This window comes from Pelobates fuscus, chromosome 13, assembly GCF_036172605.1.
Source record: "Pelobates fuscus isolate aPelFus1 chromosome 13, aPelFus1.pri, whole genome shotgun sequence".
NCBI lineage: Eukaryota > Metazoa > Chordata > Amphibia > Anura > Pelobatidae > Pelobates > Pelobates fuscus.
The window spans coordinates 104,616,510-104,637,846 of record NC_086329.1 but is presented as its reverse complement, the minus strand read 5'-3'; the positions used below and the strand labels follow the sequence as shown (position 1 = coordinate 104,637,846).

General features: G+C 44.5%; 1 protein-coding gene across 1 annotated transcript; it reads right to left on the bottom strand.

Annotated features, from left to right (window-relative positions):
- Positions 1-422: 422 nt before the first annotated feature.
- On the bottom strand, positions 423-5,784 carry MCL1 (MCL1 apoptosis regulator, BCL2 family member). Its single transcript, XM_063439417.1, has 3 exons — positions 5,315-5,784; positions 2,065-2,312; positions 423-1,683 (listed from the first exon to the last, which is right to left on the bottom strand). The coding sequence occupies exons 1-3, from the start codon at positions 5,724-5,726 to the stop codon at positions 1,567-1,569; spliced, it is 777 nt and encodes a 258-aa protein (XP_063295487.1). The 5' UTR covers positions 5,727-5,784; the 3' UTR covers positions 423-1,566.
- Positions 5,785-21,337: the final 15,553 nt, after the last annotated feature.

Sequence of the window (21,337 nt, the reverse complement as noted above, 5' to 3'; positions counted from 1 at the left end):
AGAACTTGTTTCCAAGTGTGCGAACTTCCCCACTTCAAAGCAGAAGAGCAAATAACTAAAGAGACTAGATCTGGCAAGACATTACACTAAAAAAAAAAAATCAGTTGAATTTTATGCTTCTAATTGCTTTTCTGTCACTGGTATAGTTCCCATCCATTGCTGATAAACGTGGCAGTTCGCCGTTCAACAATGCCCCAGGAACAATTTCAGGTTAGATCATCTAATCTAAATGTGTACACTGTAAGGATTAGATTTGCAGAATGACATGTAACCTGCAGGTTTATGGAAAAGTAAACACGTTTTAGAAGAGCCAGTCCTAACTATACACACACACCACTAACCTGAAGGTACAGGAGTAATTAAATCACAAGTAATTAATCTGTAAAAAAATTAAAAGAGAAGAAAACGCAGACAGAACACAATTTAAACAAAATAGTTCTTGTTTTATTCAAAAAGTACAATTTGTTTTCAACTTAGCACCCTGAACAATAGAGGATCTGATAGTTTGGATGTGAGCCTGTTCTGACCCCTACATTCTGTGCGGTTTGCATCTGAAGCAGATATTCCAAGTGTATAGAATGGCAGTGCTATGGAGAAAGGCCGTCTTGTTTGAGAGGGCCTCTTAACTGGATCATTGGAGCTTGTGCCTAGATTTAGCTTTCAGTGCCAGAGGAACATTCAGAAATAAACTCAGTACCTCTCAAACTTTATAAAACATTCGAGGGCGTACATTTACAGAGTAATCTGATAAGGGGCAGCTATTACTCCACGTACATAAAGGTAGGGTGGTTTCGATGGTACTTACGGAGGAAATATTAAGAATAATTTTTAATGAAAATAAACAATTCCTCTTAAAGAAAAAGAAATTATATAGTGTTTTAGTGACAGGCTAAAATATATATAAAAAAATAATTGTAATTTCCCCAATACCATATGAAAAACGCAAGGATCTGATCAATGTTTAGATGTCCCCTGGATATCAAGAAAAATAATAAAAAGTGGTCAGCATGCAAGGTCAGAAGGCGGCCAAGGAATGAAGCTTTTATACAATTTCACAGTGAATTCAGGTTTGAAATCTAGAATGCGATTTATATTTCCATTGGCAAAGCAGGACAGTATGTACACAATTTACAGAATTGATTTTTGTACTGAAAGGTAACTGAAGTTGGATAAGACATTCCCATTGACCAGAACAACATGGAAACTAGTCTTTCAAGGTTGGCAAAGCAGCCCTGCAAAAGTGCTGTAAATAAGAATGATCAACTCTTTTGGTGCCATGATCTTCTGAAACTAAACTCAAGTCTGTTTTTGACACAAAACAAAAACTGGGAGGTACTTCGAGAGTTTCTTGTGGGAGACCCAGTTTACCTTTAAACTGATGACCATACTGCAGTACTAAATGGTGTTATAAGCAGTGATACCATACAATCGTGCAGCCCAAGTGACTGCCCAAGCCTGGCGCTCAACGCCTGATGGAGTCATTGATTGGAATGGTAACATCCATAAAAAGTTATCCTTTTTTCTTTAATTCCAGGAAGCTTTTATAGACTCAATAACCACCATAGTTCACCGGATCATGTAGGCAATACTTGCCCCAATTCCTGCAACACCAGCAAACGCCATTAAAACATTTCGGAGTCCACTTTCGTAGTCCTCTATATGGAAAAATTCAACAAAGCCATCCTGAACAAAAAAAAGAAAAAGAAAATAAGTTTAGATCACTGATGTTTGCCAACTTTAGAGGTATCCTACTCAGTCATCTAAATAAGTTTTAAGAAAGATGGTACTGTAGGAGTGGGGTAAAAGTGTTGATAATGTCAATGTTCTCCAAACACTTGGATCCCAAATTGTTAATTATTTAATGTGACTTTTTAGTCTTTATTTTTGAACAAATAGCTATTATTACAGCTGGGAATGGACTGAATTCACATCAAGAACAGTGACAGTCTTTGTTCACACGGGCTGTACGCTAGATTCTAGGGGAGGGAAACCCAGACAATACACGGCTTGAATGTCAGGAAGAGATGGAGAAAGGAAAGAGGGAAAAAAAAAACCTATACATACCCAGCCTTTCTGTTCTGTTATCCACTCTCTTTTGCTGTTCATAAGGAACTCCGTAAAACTGTCTGCTAATGAAACAATGCAGTCTTCAAGGTGTAAGCTCCTCAAATACTTTGCAAGAAAAGCACCAAAGCTTATTAATGTAACAATCCTGCCCCAATTTGTAATCCCATCACTGAAAACCAAGGAGGGGACTTCGGATATTTTCTGTAGGTCTTCCCGCTTGTGTATGGATAGCTTTGTGAGCATCCCTGGAGGAAAGAAACATTGACAACTTCAGTATCAATTGTAATAGATCAAATAATCCCAATACAACTTGTGAGGCAATTATAGATTACATTTATTAATAGATTGTTACAGATTACAATGTTCTTATTAGGAGAGTTTACTAGACAGATATACATGCAAGATGGCTGAAAATTCACTATCATCATCAATACTTTGAAACGGTCCTTCAGAAATCAGATAATTCGACGAGCAAGGAAACAGATTTCAAATTCTAACTTTCGATACAAAAACTCGTCAACACTTTACTATTGAAGATTTTGATACGCAACATGCATTTCAGAATCTTTCGGAAACGGAATTCCACTCCATAATGGTTTTTAAATATATAACAGTTCAAGCTGGAAGTTTTATTTTCTAAAAATAATAAAGCCACACAGATGGGTGTTCAGTTTGCTGAAACAAATGTAACCCCTAGCTCAGCATATAACAAAGGGGAACACAAAATGAGCTTTTCGCAGCTTGCCTTAATACATACACCGCATACTGACGGGATAAGTGACCTGGGAACTGGTTACTGGGGTGTAAGTAGCAGAGACCTATTTCCACAGAAAACCTATTAGTCACCATAGATAAATAAGGAACTTAATACAGCTGACTGCTCATACAGGGAATGCAGAAGTACTTTCTGAACAAGGTCCAAAAAGCAGTTGTATGAGGAAGGGAATGAACAAAACAGCAGTTAGCAGTGCATAACAAATACTGCAGTGAAAAGAAACCAAACAAGCTCCAACAGAAATATACAAAAAAAAGGTATAGAAAAATCACCACATTGCCTTCTACAGCACAACTTACAAGTTAGCTTTCAAACTACCTTTAACCCCCAACAATCACACTAGTGTACATATCCAGTAAAAGCCAGAGATCGGATTGAACAGAAAATTCAGGGCAGATTTTAAGCACAATCCTTCAGGCCTTCCAAATCTTACAGGATAAAAGGAAAATGCGGAGGTTTTTCTTTCAAATCATACACTGTGCCAAAAGAAAGATTCTATGAACAACACGCTTCTGCACCCAGTAATTCAACTAAATGCCATTAAAACCAGTTCAGTCAGATAATAGAAGCAGCAATTAAGCCTTATGTAATGTGAGAATGTCGGCTAATACAAGCAAAATAGCACAAACAGACCAAAATGTGGAGTGCAACTAGGACAGGGGAGGTGGGTAACAGACGGCAAGGTAGCGGTATTGTGCAATATATAGGATAGGCCAACAGTTTAAGCCGATCACATTATTTTCTTAAGGCTTTGTTAAAAAAATTATAATTTTGCTTCTTTGACCAAAAACAGTCAGCTTTTTGACCAATATACACAAATGTGTGTATACTGAATGTCCCAGTCGATCTCGTATACAGTGTGAATGAATAGACATTGCTCATTCCTGGTTAAAGTGTATAGGTAGTTGATTACTGGTGGCTGACCACTGATCAAATCGGCATACAGGGGGCTGTGATCTTTCAATACAAGAATGGCTGTAATGAGTGACAGGGTTCCAGGGATCCACCATTGATAAAGGTTTACAGAGGAACTGTCACATGGACTCACCGGCAGTGACGTGGTTTACAGTACTACTGCCAGGCTCTGCAGATGGTTCTCACAAGATATAAAATACCCATTGTTAGAGCTCCAGAACAATAAGGTGTTACACAGCTTTAATCAACAGTCCAAAGACACATAAGAGGTGCAGCAGTCTTGCTAAATTGCAGATAATAGTTAGATAGTTTTTCATACTGTATATAGATAATCACACAGGTCTTTTATATTGCACATAACAGCCTTGCAGTAATATATCCATTGTAAAAAAAATATATAGGTATACCGCTGCCTAGCTATATTATGCACACAACAGCCCTATATATGGTACACAGCAGCACTGTTATATATTGCATACAGAGAGCCATAAGACAGCAGCAGCCTTGCACTATACTGGAAGCCATTAGAAGGCAGCCTTGCTATATTCTATATAGAGGCAGCCATGCTATATTAAAGAGGCCCTATATGTGGTACACAGCAGCACTGTTATATATTGCATACAGAGAGCCATTAGCAGCCTTGCTCTATACAGGAAGCCATTAGACAGCAGCCTTGCTCTATACTGTACAAAGGGAGCCATTAGACAGCAGCCATGCTCTATACTGTACAAAGGGAGCCATTAGACAGCAGCCTTGCTCTATACAGGAAGCCATTAGACAGCAGCCTTGCTCTATACCGTACAAAGGGAGCCATTAGACAGCAGCCATGCTCTATACCAGGCATAGGCAACCTTCGGCACTGCAGATGTTTTGGACTACAACTCCCATGATATGTCAGCATTATGGGTGTCAGAGCATTATGGGGGATGTAGTCCACATCTGGAGTGCCGGAGGTTGCCTATTCATGCTCTATACTGTACACAGGCAGCCATGCCATTATACAGGCAGCCATGCCATATGCTATATAGAGGAAGCCATGCCATATACAGTATACAGGAAGCCCTGCTATATAGAGGAAGCCATGCCATTATACAGAGGCAGCCATTCTATGTAGAGGAAGCCATGCTATATAGAGGAAGCCATGCCATTATACAGAGGCAGCCATTCTATGTAGAGGAAGCCATGCTATATGCTATGTAGAGGAAGCCATGCTATATGCTATGTAGAGGAAGCCATGCTATATGCTATGTAGAGGAAGCCATGCTATATGCTATGTAGAGGAAGCCATGCTATATGCTATGTAGAGGAAGCCATGCTATATGCTATGTAGAGGAAGCCATGCTATATGCTATGTAGAGGAAGCCATGCCATTATACAGAGGCAGCCATTCTATGTAGAGGAAGCCATGCTATATGCTATGTAGAGGAAGCCATGCTATATGCTATGTAGAGGAAGCCATGCCATTATACAGAGGCAGCCATTAGGTTCGGCCATCTTGCTGCAGGCAGCCATTATCCCAGACAGTATCGCCGCCGTGGCAGTAGCGCAGACTCTCACCCTGGAAGGCCATCCTGTGTTTGTCGATGAGGTCTCCCGATACCCGGCGCAGGGTGTCCATGGCGGGCCGCAGGCGGGCCGGTCCGGGGAGGAGCAGCAGGGCGGCCTTGGCCTTGTCGCCGCCCGAGTACTCGGTGAAGTGCTGGAGCAGCAGCTGGCGGGTCTCGTGGTACAGGTCGTCCTTGGTGGGGGTCTCCGGGGGGGAGGTGGAGCCCCGGGACTCGCTCTCCATCTCCTCATCCTCCTCCAGCTCCCCCTGGGAGGACAGCACGAGCTCCGGCCGCGGCTCCGGCTGCTCCAGGTGCCGGGGGAGGCCGAGGCGGGCGGCGGAGGAATTCTTCCAGGACTGGATGAAGGGGCTGCCGGCGCAGTACAGGTTCATGACCCCGGCGGACGTGCTATTCAGAGACATTGAACGGCGCGTGACGTGACTTACTGGCTGCGAGTCCGGAGCCAACTGAGCCCCGAGCTGCGCGCTACAGCGAACTATAACAGGGGCGGGGAGGGGCGGGGCTGCGTCACTGAACGTCCTCTCAGGGGGCGGGGCTGCGTCCAGCAACGGCTTTACAAGGGTGGGGCTGCGCGCCGTGAACGTCAACAGAAAGGGGCGGGTCTGGAGGGCGGAAACGCTGTGACCATATATGGCGCGGAGCGGAATTTTCTCGGCATTTCTCACAGGATCAATGGCGGTGTTCTATCAAAAAAGCATACCCCGTGACGTCACGAATGTTATAATAATAGTAATAATAAAAATAATTATAAAAAATGTGACATAACTGCTTTCCAATCAGCTCTTTCTATGGACAATAAATTACAATAATAACAATACAATCAGGAAATCGGTGACATGAGTACTTTCCAATCTGTGCTTCCTTATTATAATAATATAATAATCATATAATATAATCATATAATATAATATAATAATAATATAATAATAATAATATAATAATCATATAATATAATAATCATATAATAATCATATAATATAATAATCATATAATATAATCATATAATATAATATAATAATAATATAATAATAATAATATAATAATCATATAATATAATAATCATATAATAATCATATAATATAATAATCATATAATATAATAATATAATATAATAATAATATAATAATAATATAATAATCATATAATATAATAATAATATAATAATAATAATATAATAATAATATAATAATCATATAATATAATAATCATATAATATAATAATCATATAATAATCATATAATATAATAATCATATAATATAATAATATAATATAATAATAATATAATAATAATATAATAATCATATAATATAATAATAATATAATATAATAATCATATAATAATCATATAATATAATAATATAATAATAATAATATAATATAATATAATAATATAATATAATAATAATATAATATAATAATCATATAATAATCATATAATATAATAATCATATAATATAATAATATAATAATAATATAATATAATAATATAATATAATAATAATATAATAATCATATAATATAATCATATAATATAATATAATAATATAATAATCATATAATATAATATAATATAATAATATAATAATAATATAATATAATAATATAATAATAATATAATAATAATAATATAATAATCATATAATATAATAATCATATAATAATCATATAATATAATAATCATATAATATAATAATAATAATATAATATAATAATATAATATAATAATAATATAATAATCATATAATATAATCATATAATATAATATAATAATATAATAATAATATAATATAATAATATAATAATCATATAATAATCATATAATATAATAATAATATAATAATATAATATAATATAATAATCATATAATATAATAATAATATAATATAATAATATAATATAATATAATAATAATATAATCATATAATATAATAATAATATAATAATATAATAATAATATAATATAATATAATAATAATATAATCATATAATATAATAATAATATAATAATATAATAATAATATAATAATAATAATATAATAATATAATATAATAATAATAATAATATAATATAATAATATAATATAATAATAATAATATAATAATATAATATAATATAATAATATTATAATATAGCAGTTAGTGACACCATGGCTGCTTTCCCAATCTGTAAATGACGGTATTTTTCCGCGTATAAGACCACCCCTATTTTTTGAGCCCAAAATATAGCATCAAATAGAACAACTGATATTTTAGAGGTGACCTCTGAGGAGAACACACTTCTAATTTTCATACCTTTCCTGTGCTGTGGTACTCTGTGATGTTAATGGCTCTATAGTGCATGCTGGGAGACTACAGCTCCCACAATGCAGCAGGTGGTGTGAGGGCGTGCTGGGAGACTACAGCTCCCACAATGCAGCAGGTGCTGTGAGGGCGTGCTGGGAGACTACAGCTCCCACAATGCAGCAGGCGGTGTGAGGGCGTGCTGGGAGACTACAGCTCCCACAATGCAGCAGGCGGTGTGAGGGCGTGCTGGGAGACTACAGCTCCCACAATACAACCGGCGGTGTGAGGGCGTGCTGGGAGACTACAGCTCCCACAATGCAGCAGGCGGTGTGAGGGCGTGCTGGGAGACTACAGCTCCCACAATACAGCCGGTGGTGTGAGGGCGTGCTGGGAGACTACATCTCCCACAATACAGCAGGCGGTGTGAGGGCGTGCTGGGAGACTACAGCTAACACCATACAGCAGGCGGTGTGAGGGCGTGCTGGGAGACTACAGCTCCCACAATGCAGCAGGCGGTGTGAGGGCGTGCTGGGAGACTACAGCTCCCACAATGCAGCAGGCGGTGTGAGGGCTTGTTAGGAGACTACAGCTCCCACAATGCAGCAGGCGGTGTGAGGGCGTGCTGGGAGACTACAGCTCCCACAATACAACCGGCGGTGTGAGGGCGTGCTGGGAGACTACAGCTCCCACAATGCAGCAGGCGGTGTGAGGGCGTGCTGGGAGACTACAGCTCCCACAATACAGCCGGTGGTGTGAGGGCGTGCTGGGAGACTACAGCTCCCACAATACAGCAGGCGGTGTGAGGGCGTGCTGGGAGACTACAGCTAACACCATACAGCAGGCGGTGTGAGGGCGTGCTGGGAGACTACAGCTCCCACAATGCAGCAGGCGGTGTGAGGGCGTGCTGGGAGACTACAGCTCCCACAATGCAGCAGGCGGTGTGAGGGCTTGTTGGGAGACTACAGCTCCCACAATGCAGCAGGCGGTGTTTGGGCGTGCTGGGAGACTACAGCTCCCACAATGCAGCAGCCAGTGTGGGGGCGTGCTGGGAGACTACAGCTCCCACAATGCAGCAGGTGGTGTGAGGGCGTGCTGGGAGACTACAGCTCCCACAATACAGCCGGTGGTGTGAGGGCGTGCTGGGAGACTACAGCTCCCACAATACAGCAGGCGGTGTGAGGGCGTGCTGGGAGACTACAGCTAACACCATACAGCAGGCGGTGTGAGGGCGTGCTGGGAGACTACAGCTCCCACAATGCAGCAGGCGGTGTGAGGGCGTGCTGGGAGACTACAGCTCCCACAATGCAGCAGGCGGTGTGAGGGCTTGTTGGGAGACTACAGCTCCCACAATGCAGCAGGCTGTGTTTGGGCGTGCTGGGAGACTACAGCTCCCACAATGCAGCAGCCAGTGTGAGCGCGTGCTGGGAGACTACAGCTCCCACAATGCAGCAGGTGGTGTGAGGGCATGCTGGAATATCACGGTAGTATTCCCTCTGCTCCCTGATCCCCACTTTCTCCTACATAATTATAAATTAGGAAGCACGATCTACATGCGGTGGAGAAAACCTTAATATGGCTGCTCCTTTTATGATGTGGCATATAGCAACCTCGTCCTCCTTGCCAAACCATTCAGAAGTGGATCGTGGGAGGGAAGCCAGGCATCTGGATGGGCCGTGGCACACTGAAACGCAGCAGGCACCATCTTGGCTTAGGCCCTGCACACAAGTCTTTTTTTTTTTTTAAACCCCGTGTATTCCGTGTATAAGACGACCCCAATTCTAGACTAATAAAATTTAGAAAAAAATACATAGTTTTATACACGGAAAAGATCCAGAAACTATAACTCTGATTATCATTAAAGGACCACTATAGTCACCCAGACCACTTCAGCTCAATTAAGTGGTCTGGGTGCCAGGTCCCTCTAGGGTTAACCCTGCAGCTGTAAACATAGCAGTTTAAAAGAAATTGCTATGTTTACAAATGGGTTAATCCAGCCTCTAGTGGCTGTCTCATTGACAGCCGCTAGAGGCGCTTTCGCACTTCTCACTGTGATTTTCAAAGTGAGAAGACACCAGCGTCCATAGGAAAGCATTGAGTAATGCTTTAATATGGGCTGTTTGAATGCACGCACGGCTCTTCCTGCGCATGCGCATTTGGAGCTGACGTCGGCGGGGGAGGAGAGGTCACCAGTGCCAAGGGAGCCCGGCGCTGGAGAAAGGTAAGTGGATGAAGGGGTTTTAACCCCTTCAGTCCAGCGGGAGGGGGGCCCTGAGGGTGGGGAGGGGGACCTAATGACCCTATAGTGCCAGGAAAACGAGTTTGTTTTCCTGGCACTATAGTCCTCCTTTAAGTTTCTACTGTGTAATAATACAGGGCTTAACCGTTTTAACTCTAATAGCCAAGACTCAAAAGTTACTTGCCACTGCAAGCCTGGAGGGTCCATGGCACACTTTTTACTCGCCAAGGCTGAATTCTCACTTGCCAGTGGCTAGTAGCATGTGGAATTTTTGAGCCCTGATAAAATCATAAACCAGGCTACAGTAGAGTAGTTACATATCTGCTGCTAAATCTGTGCTTTCTTTTTACAATAAATATTAATAGCAATAGTATATACCAGATGGTATAGGAATGAGTGACATATTTGACTCAGTTGCTTCTCAATCTTTGTTTCCTTCAGGCCAACCCAGATAACCCCACCCAATGCGGTTCATCCATTTTTCCATATGAAGGGGAGTTGACTAAATAAATCAAAGGAAACAACATAAATATATATGTATCCATAAACAATGATAACTATTTAAATAATGACACTGCTACAATCACAACACATAATACTGTAATAATGACCAGCGCTGGCATCAGAACTTGGGGCCCCTTACAAAACCACTGGCCTGGACTTCCCCAAAGCACCCTAGCAGACATAAATGCGCACGCACACAACCATACACACAGATACAGACACACACAAACACGCATTACCACTCTCAAGCATTCTCACATTCACAGGTACACACTTACACATGCAGTTACACACTGCCAAACACATACAAACAGATACACACTGCAGTACACCGAGACACACTGTCATGCATATACACAAATAGATACACACTGCGGCACACAGAGACACGCTGTCACGCACGTACACAAACAGATAACACTGCGGCACACAGAGACACACTGTCACGCATGTACACAAATAGATACACACTGCGGCACACAGAGACACGCTGTCACGCATATACACAAACAGATACACACTGTGGCACACAGAGACACGCTGTCACGCATATACAAAAACAGATAGGCACTGCGGCACACAGAGACACACTGTCACACGTATACACAAACAGATACACACTGCGGCACACAGAGACACACTGTCACACGTATACACAAACAGATACACACTGCGGCACACAGAGACACACTGTCATGCATATACACAAATAGATACACACTGCGGCACACAGAGACATGCTGTCATGCATGTACACAAACAGATAACACTGTGGGACACAGAGACACACTGTCACACATATACACAAATAGACACACACTGCGGCACACAGAGACACGCTGTCCCGCATATACACAAACAGATACACACTGCAACACAAATACACTGCAACACAGACATATACTGCCACACACACTGTGAAATATATATAAATATTAGCACACACACAGATACCCACACAAACATTATATCCAGCTCTGTTGTAGCTACTGTTGTCTTTGTCTCACTTTGTGCTGACAGTGACTGCTCTGGAGTCCAGTGGGGCCAGACAAAAGGAGCACAAAGGTAAAGGAGCAGAAAGAATCAGAAGGAGCACAAAGGTAAAGTAGGAGAAGGAGAAAAAAGTGCCAGCAAGGAGTAGAAATGACCAGCAAGGAGATGGAAGGGGCAGAAGGAGCGCAAAGGTAAAGTAGGAAAAGGAGCAGAAATGAATAGAAATGAGCAGGAAGGGTCAGCAATGAGCAGGAAGTGTCTGCAAGAAGCAGAAAGGGATAGAAGGAGCAGGGAGGTAAAGGAGCAGAAAGAATCAGAAGGAGCAAAAATGGCAGCAAGGAGCAGGAAGATAAAGTAGGAGAAGAAGCAGGAAGGAGAAGGAAAAGAAATGAGCAGGAAGGGACATCAAGGGGCAACAAGGAGCTGGAAGAGGCAGAAGGAGCACAAAGGTAAAGTAGGAAAAGGAGCAGAAAGGGATCAGAAAGAGAAAGGAGCAGAAGGGTGCAAAAGAAGCAGAAAGAAGCCGAAAGGTAAAGGAGCAGAAGAAGCCAAGGAGAAGAGAAGACACTGTCAGAAGAATAAGAAGAAAAGGAGATTGGAGTAAGAAGGACAAGTGAAGTGTTCCCTCCACTTCATTCTGGACACCACATCATAAGGCTTTGGAACCTGGCCTTGGCAGGGAGACTTTGGACCTTCTTATCTTTCCAGGTAAAAACAAATCTCAGTGTTAATGTGTGTGACAGACCGCCTGGCACTCCGACCGAGTGTCTCAGCCAATTGCTGCTCCTAGCGCTCACCGAGTAATTCCAGCACTCCACCAGACACCATAAGCACTGCATATCCCACTTCCAGCAATGCAGCTGCGTTGGGGTCTCACCGTCCTTCACCCAGCATGGACCCAAGACCGGGATCCAGCTTCCAGTGGGCAGACCTCTCCTACTCCCAGAGAGCGTAGCAGGAACAACTCTTATAATAGCTAGTGATTATAATTCCTGGGGAGTATAGTGAACAGAATTTTAATCTAGGCACACTGGCCTTTTACGCAAGTTTCCCAACAAGGGTGACACCCAGGTGGACCTAGTTGGGCACAGGGACACAAAGTGAATAAACCAACAAAAACAGTCATACAGTGAGACATTCCCATACACAAACAATAGAATCCCTCCTCTGTGCTTGGGAGATAATTGAATCAGGAACTGTACTAAACTCAATTATCTCCAAGCACAGAAAAACCTAAAATTTTATGAAACCCCAAAAAGTACCTTAAAAACACATAAAATCCCATAAAAGTTACATTTCCATTGATAGCCCTGATCTGGGTGAACAACATATCCAAAAATCACCCAGAGAGGTTCAGGAATTTCCTGGAAGTCATAGTTTTGACCGACCATGCACATGGTCCTATGCCCAAAACAGTTCCAGGGAAATCAGTGCTAACAGTCGGTCAAGTTCGGTAGTCTTTTACAGGTTGTCCTGCAGGGCCCATAGTCTGTGGGCAGGAGGCTGGCAAGCAGGCCCCTCCAAGTACAAGTGGCAAGGTTACTTTCGCCACAACGTGTCTTCTATTTACTGAGTATCAGGGAGCACAGAGTGCCACTGGGTAGGGGTGTCGATGATTGGCTGGCGCTCTAAGCCTATCAGTAGCTCCCCATTCATAAAAAAAGTAAAACATTTTTTATGAACCATGAACTAGCAATTGGCTTAGAGCGTCAGCTGGTTTTAGCCAATCAGTGACACCCATGCCTGACATCAATCTGCACTTCCTGACAATCCATTTCAGAAGCCGAATACCACTGAGCGACCTGGAGATCTGGAGCTGGAGGAAGTCTTTGGGGTTAAACCATTTAAGAGCGGTTTAACTCCTTAAAGGAAAGAGAGCACCCAGGGGCCCTCCTGGCATCATAGCATTTTCATTTAGATAAAGTTGTTATGGTGACCACAATTAAATTAAAGGAACAATACAGTGTCAGGAATACAAACATGTTACATAGTTACATAGCTAAAAAGAGACTTGCATCCATCAAGTTCAGCCTTCCTCACATATGTTTTTGCTGTTATTATTATTATTATATTATTTATAGAGCGCCGTCAAATTCCGCAGCGCTTTACAATGGGTGGACAAACAGACATGTAGTTGTAACCAGACACGTTGGACACACAGGAACAGAGGGGTTGAGGGCCCTGCTCAATGAGCTTACATGCTAGAGGGAGTGGGGTAAAATGACACAAAAGGTAAGGATAGTATTAGACTAGTGACAGTTACAGAAGAGGAATCAGTTGGGAGCTATTAAGAGTTTAATTGATACGCTTTTATGAAGAAGTGGGTTTTTAATGATTTTTTGAAGGAGTGGAGACTGGGTGAGCATCTAATGGAGGAGGGAAGCGAGTTCCACAGGAACGGTGCAACCCTGGAGAAGTCTTGAAGGCGAGCATCAGAGGTGGGAGTACGGACAGAAGATAGACGTAAGTCTTCAGCAGATCCTAGACGGGACATACTTGTGTATAAGGGAGGATAGATAGGTGGGAGCAGCATTATGTAGACATTTGAAAGCAAGAACCAAAATTTTAAATTGAGCTCTATATTTTATAGGAAGCCAATGTAGGGACTGACAGAAGGGTGAGGCATGGGAGGTGCGGGCGGACAGGAAGACGAGCCTCGCCGCCGCATTTATTATGGACTGTAACGGCGCAAGTTGGGAGCACGTAAGACCACTGAGAAGCGGATCACAGTAGTCAAGGCGAGAAAGTACAGTGGAATGGACCAACACCGTAGTCGCATCTGGCGTTATGTATGGGCGGAGGCGCGCAATGTTTTTGAGATGGAAATCACAGGATTTGGCGATAGAGTGAACATGAGGCTTGAAGGAGTGGTCAGAGTCAAAGAGAACACCTAGGCAGCGAGCCTGCGTGGTGGAGCTGATGGTAGCACCATTGACTTGGAGGGAGACAGACACAGGAGTAACAACACTTGAGGGAGGAAAGACCAGAATTTAAGTTTTGGTCAAGTTTAGTTTAAGGAAGTAGGCAGCCATCCAGTTAGAAATAGCAGAGAGCAGAGGAGTGGTAGAGACGGTGCCGGACGCGGAATTACCGCACTTCGTGAGACGCCTCCTGTGCTCAATATTGCCCCTGAAACAGGCAAAACTAATAACCTTGGAAAGCATGTTCAGAATACCCAAACCCCAGAAAGCTCCTAACGAAGCTCCCAGGGATCTGATAGTCTGCTTCCAGACCAAACAGGACAAAGCGGCGGTAATGACTGCCTTACGAGGACACTCACCTTACATATTTGAAACCTCTTCCCTCACTTTCTATGCTGACCTAACCGGGGAAACGCTGAAGTGGCGTAGGTCTTTGCAGCCCCTTACAACGCTGCTTCGCTCACGCACCATCAGCTACCGGTGGCGAGCAGCTCAAACCTTGGTGATCACCCACGAGGGGAACTCTTACCCGGTTCACACACTGGAGGACGCGGCAGCAATCCTAGGGAACCTGGGCCTCCCACCTGACTCCATCCTCAAAGCCGTGCAGCAACCAACGAACACACAGCACAACTGGGACCCGGTGAATGTCACAGCCTTTGTACCCCAGAGAAACCAGGAGACAGCCTATGCCACGGTCACAACATAAGGACGGAGAGACACCAGTTACCGGCTGCTCAAAACAGAACGCAACCCATCTTTCATGAAGACACGCTCAGGACAGTTACTGCACAACCACAGATATACTGACTGATCTATACCTACCAGATAATACCCTTAAAGAGACGGCGATCCGTCTAGACCTCATCGCTCCTAGTGCCAATTGCCACGGACACTACATACCCTATGTTATGGTTATACTTTATTTTATTTTGAAACACTAAACTTGTTATATGTTGAGATATAATGTTGTGTGCAGCGCAGACCCCACTGACAGGCATTCTGAGGCAGGACTATCGGAACATACCACCCACGCTCCGACGCCACCCTGCCTGACGTTAAGATACGAAGTAACCACTGCCCCTCTAGTGGTACTACATTGCTTTTGGTGTTAACTGTATTTCTGTTCTTTCCCTTATTTCATGTTATTTTCACATAATTCGTTTCGCCCACCAACTGTATGCATGCAAGTGACCTTACAAGCCCCTTCTGCCGGCTCCTATAGGAGCTCACAGCCCCCCTATAGCATAGCATCACTCGAGATCACACGCCCATTAGCTACACATATCCATGTATAGCCTAGTTCAAACCCGTGCACAATACATTGGTCCCTCAACTTATACGGTGCCTCTGCCTGAATCTCTAGAGCCAAGCATAACACATAACTTAATAGGCATAATATCTACATTTTTATATTTTTTATACGTTGTTTTTCCAAACAGATCGCTACTCGCATACTCACTGCATGTAACTTATCACGATACAATAGACCGATTTTCGAGCTTGAGCAGGATATTAACCCTACATATGTGTTCTCATTATAGGACAAGCATGGTCTAATCCTGTATTATACTTTAAAAAAATTGTGTACTGTACTCTATATGTCATGTTACTAATTGTTGTTAAATGGTCTTCTGCAGCTGTTGTGGCATAGTAGACCTAAATGTTCTTTTTCTCATACACGAACAAAAATAAAGAATTAATAAAAAGAAATAGCAGAGAGACAGTCAGAGACACTAGTCAAGACGGACGGGGAGAGATTAGGAGAGGACAGGTAGATTTGCGTGTCATCTGCATAGAAATGAAATTGGAAGCCAAAGGAGCTAATGAGTTTACCAAGGGAGGCAGTATAGATGGAGAACAGTAGGGGACCAAGGACTGAACCTTGAGGGACACCAACAGAGAGGAGTTAGGGAGAAGAAGCAGAGCCAGAGAAAGAAACACTGAAAGAGCGCTGGGAGGGGGGCATGGTTTGCAGCCGGCCGAGCTGGACGTGTTCGGCTAAAGCTCCGCTGTAACCACGGTGCCAATCGCTTACATTTGCACGGACAGACCAGAAAAACTATATATTCCGGTGGGGGAGCTAGGATGGACAAGAGGGCCCCGAGGAAGCAGACCAAGAAGGTGACCGACTCGGCTACTACAGTGTCCGAGCTATTTGCGGCCTCTCGTGCAATGCGCCTGAGCTCACAAGATGGCGGCCGGGACGGCCAAGGTACGCCACGATCACCCTCGAGCCCGGGCGGTAACGCGGCAATGGGGGGAACAGAACCCGAGACCAGCCAAATACTTACTAAACTGGCTGAAGTACGAACTTACCTGGCTGCCGAAATGGTCCGTAACACCGCCGAGGTCAAAGCTGAGATTCAGGCCTTGGGTGCTCGGACGACGACGCTGGAACACAGGATGGAATCCACTGTGATCGCCCACAATGAAGCAGCCGCTCAAATTAATAGCCTGAAAACTCAGCTACATGTGGCTACGTCGGCGATTGAGGATTTAGGCAACAGGTCACGGCGTAATAATGTTCGCCTCCGCGGCCTACCTGAACGAGATGGGGAGGGCTCCCTCGCCGAGACTGTTTTGGCTATATTTCGCCCGCTTCTCCCTGATATACCGGATCACCTATGGCATATTGAAAGGGCACACCGAGCTCTCCGGGCTAGAAGAGCCGATGACAGACGGCCTCGGGATGTGATTGTGAAATTTCTATCGTTCCAAACTAAAGAGGCTGTAATGAGGTGTGGAAGGGGCCGCCCGATAACGCATAACGGGGTGGAAATCGCTTTATTTCAAGATCTTACCCCTACAACCCTGCAGCGTCGGCGGGAATGGCGCCCACTTACCGAAATATTGCAGAAACACTCCATTCGGTACGCCTGGGGTCATCCCTTCCGCCTATTGGCATTCAAAGACGGCCGCACTAAAGTCCTTGCTCCTGATGGCGACCCGACTGCCTTCCTAACAGGCTTGGGAATCAATGTTCCTCTTGGCTTTGCGGTTCCGGTGGCGGCGACGGAGGCCCTTGCACCTCTTCCACGCGACTGGCTCTCGGCGGGCGAGTGAGGAGGTCGGCTTCATGGCGGCGGCGGGAATCCTACTTTATACGTCCCCGAGTGGTGAGCTGGTCCGGGAGGGTCCTTGCAGTTTGGGAGGGTGGTATTGGTCCCCCCCCCTTTTTTATAATGTTTTAATATCCCCCTTTTTTGGCCCTCCGGGGGGCCCACACGGGACGACCATAGTCCCCTCTGCGGGTGGGATCTTTTTCTGGGGTGGGCTAGGGCTGTAAGGCTTCCCATCATCTCCCCAACCCCTAACTATATCGCTTTTACCCCGACCCTCTCGCATACTTGGCGTGCAGATATGGGCTGCAAACGATTGATCTTTCTGAAATCAAGCCGGCCCGTTTCTACTAACTGTTCCCTCTGTATAATTTTTCCCGGTACCTACATGATACATTATTCCAACCCGGGCGAGGGGGCGGCGGGAGACGTACCCGGTACCTTGCTGGGGGCCCTTAATGCCCCCTACCCTGTATTAAATTGTGACTATTCCCCGTTACGGGTAATGCTATTGGGGATGCTAGCTTTCAGGATGGGGGATGAGCTGTAACGGTCCACTTATTGTCTAGGCTGCATCTATGCTCAACGGAACTCATGGGATGCAATTTATGTGTTTCACTGATTTTATGCTATGTGATGCCTTATTTTTATTTCTCTCCGTCTTCCCCCCCCCCCCTCAACCGGGTGGATAGGGTGGGTAAAACATTTATTACACGCCCTCTTAAACCGGTCCACTGACTGTACGCTGGGGGTCACTAATGGGAAATACTGTCTCTGGGCCTGGAGTTTTCTCCCGGGCCTGGACCGCTTGAATGTATCTATACCCCACATGTTTTATGAATCTCGGTTATTTTAATCACACCTGAGCGTCTCCACTCCCCTGTCTGTTTAAAGGGGATTATGTTCCGATGTTTAATAATCGCAGTTCGACGGAGATATGCTCATTCCCCATCACTCTCTCTCTCCCTCCCCCCCCCCCGGCTGACAACCTCTGATGTAGGGATGAGTTCTGGGGAGGGAGAGCTCCGCTCCCCCCGGATTGTTTGAAAATAGTGTTTGTCCACAATATGTTAAACTGGGCACCTTACGGTGCCTACTACAGTTGGTTTATGCTTGGGCTACTCTGGGGCATTTTTTGTGCTCTGGGGCCGCTTCAGTATATACCCCATGTTATCCTGGCTATGGGTAAGCCCAGGCAAAAGTTCTCTCAATTGTTCTTCTTTCTTCTACCTTCTCTTTTCTCTGCTCCTACGCTTTCTTACCTCTCCCCCCCCTCCTCCCCTCTCGTCCTCCCGTATGTCCTCAAGGGGGACGCAGGTACCCGTAGACGCTACATAACACGCAGACATAGTGGGCGAGGCCCGGACTCCCAATCTATATTTTTGACAACTTCATCGCAATATACGCAAGGACCCCTGGAGGGCCCGGTATGTAGAATACGCGTGACCCTTTACCCATCACGATGCCATTGAAGTTAATATCTTTGAATGTCAAGGGCCTTAACGCTCCGAACAAACGTCGCCTTATGTTCAGAGATCTTAAACGGTTAAACCCGGACATTGCATTCCTGCAGGAGACACATATTCCAGCGTCAGCGAAATTCGCTCTAAAAGACCATGTGTTCAGAACAGTACACGAGGCCAGGGCTTTGAACAAACGGAATGGTGTTGCGATACTTGTACACCACAGATGCCCTTTTAAAGTCGGGAAAGTAGTGGCGGACCCGACAGGCCGCTTTGTACTGGTGTCAGGAACTTTATACTCCCATGCGACTCACTTTCTGAATATCTACGCCCCTAACGACCCCTCTGCTGAATTCTGGGATGCTATGGCCCAGATGGTGCAGGATCTACCGCACGGAATGGTGATTGTGGGAGGCGACCTTAACGCCGCCCCGTGCCCGGCCGCAGACCGGAGCCGGGTGTCAGGATCGTGTCAGGATCGGGACAGGGATCCAACACGCAGAGTACAAAGAGTGGAAAGGTACGTATACCGGGCCTTAGAATGGCCGGACTAACGTACCGAGAGTAATAGAGAATAGTCAGAGACAAGCCGAGGTCGAGGGAACGGGAAGACAGATAAGCGAGAGACAAGCCGGGTCAAGGGAGAACAGAGAAGCAGGGTAGTACAACAAGCCGAGTCAAAACCAAATAGAGAAAACTAGAATACCAGAGCACTGAGTGACTAGACAAGCTAGAACCACGACAGGGCAATGAGCTGAAGTAAGGAGTAAGCTTAAATACCCTGGCTCTGGATGGAAATCACGCCTCTGACAAGTACCGATTGGATATCGGACAGTTGAGTGACAGATTACTCGTGCTAGCGTCATGACGTCACGTATTGAGCGTCCTGCTAGAAAAGGACGTGGATTCCTCGCGGCCGGTGTTTAAGTGACTGGATGAACCGCGAGGAACGGAGAAAACAGCTCGCCTGGACGGATACACCACCAAGTCTCTACCTCCCTTAGAGGTAGAGGCCTCAGGTACCCTGACAGTACCCCCCCTCTCAGATACGCCCACCGGGCGGAATGAACCGGGGCGAGATGGGAAGCGAAGGTGAAATGCTCTGCGAAGGCGAGAAGCATGGACATCCTCCTGAGGTACCCAACTCCTCTCCTCAGGACCATATCCCCTCCAGTTGACCAGATATTGCAATTTTCCCCTTGAAATTCTGGAGTCAATGATGGAGTTGACCTCGTACTCCTCCCGACCCTCCACCTGAACAGGACGAGGCGAGGGGACCTTAGAGGAGAATTTGTTGCAAATGAGGGGTTTCAACAAGGAGACATGAAAAGAGTTAGGAATGCGTAAGGCAGGTGGCAGAGCAAGGCGATACGCAACCGGATTGATACGAGTGAGAACCCTGTAAGGACCTATGTAACGAGGAGCAAATTTCATGGACGGAACTTTTAGGCGAATATTCTTAGTACTCAACCATACCCTATCCCCAGGAACAAAAACAGGAGCCGCTCTTCTATGTTTGTCAGCGTGTTTTTTGAACAGCGAGGAACTATGTAATAGAATTTGTCGAGTCTGATCCCATAATTTCTTCAGGTTGGCGACATGATCATCAACCGACGGTATCCCCTGAGAAGAGGAAACCGAAGGAAAAATCGAAGGATGAAAGCCATAATTCATGAAGAAAGGGCTAGAGCGAGTTGAATCGCAAACAAGGTTATTGTGTGCGAACTCCGCCCAAGGAATCAGACCGACCCAATCGTCCTGGTGTTCGGAAACAAAGCAACGCAGATACTGTTCGATCTTTTGATTAGTACGTTCAGCAGCTCCGTTAGACTGAGGGTGATAGGCAGAGGAAAAGTTCAATTTGATGCCCATTTGAGAACAAAAGGATCTCCAGAAACGTGAGACAAATTGAGAACCTCTATCAGAAACAATCTCTGAAGGGATCCCATGTAGACGAAAAACTTCTCTCGCAAAAATCTCCGCCAATTCAGGAGAAGTCGGAAGTTTAGGTAATGGCACGAAATGGGCCATCTTGGTAAATCTATCCACCACCGTGAGAATAACAGTCTGTCTTTTGGAAGCAGGCAAATCAACGATAAAGTCAATGGACAAACAGGACCAAGGTTTCTCAGGAATGTCCAAGGGGTGTAACAGGCCACATGGGGATGCATGAGATAGTTTAGTCTTGGCACAAGTCTCACAAGCTGCGACGAACTCCTCAATATCCTTACGAAGTGAAGGCCACCAGAAATCCTTGGATATCAGAGAGTACGTCTTGCGAATACCAGGATGACCAGCTATTTTACTTTCATGAAAACATTGTAAGAGCTCCAGTTGAAGTTCAGGGGGAACAAAGTTTCTTCCCTCAGGAGTGTTTCCGGGAGCTAGATGTTGTGACTTCAAGATCTGGTCAAGTAGCGGGGAATGAATTTTGAGACTGGTATTAGCAATAATATTGCATCTGGGTACAATGGAAGACAAAAGTGGTTCAACTGAAGCAGAGGGTTCATATTGGCGGGATAGCGCATCGGCTTTGGAATTCTTTGACC

Excerpts from the sequence above, each read along its gene's own strand:
- MCL1 (XM_063439417.1), bottom strand. The coding sequence starts at position 5,726 with ATGTCTCTGAATAGCACGTCCGCCGGGGTCATGAACCTGTACTGCGCC. Across the intron at positions 2,313-5,314 it reads ACACAGGATGGCCTTCCAGG|GGATGCTCACAAAGCTATCC; the intron begins GTGAGAGTCTGC and ends TCTTTCCTCCAG. Across the intron at positions 1,684-2,064 it reads TAACAGAACAGAAAGGCTGG|GATGGCTTTGTTGAATTTTT; the intron begins GTATGTATAGGT and ends TTTTTTGTTCAG.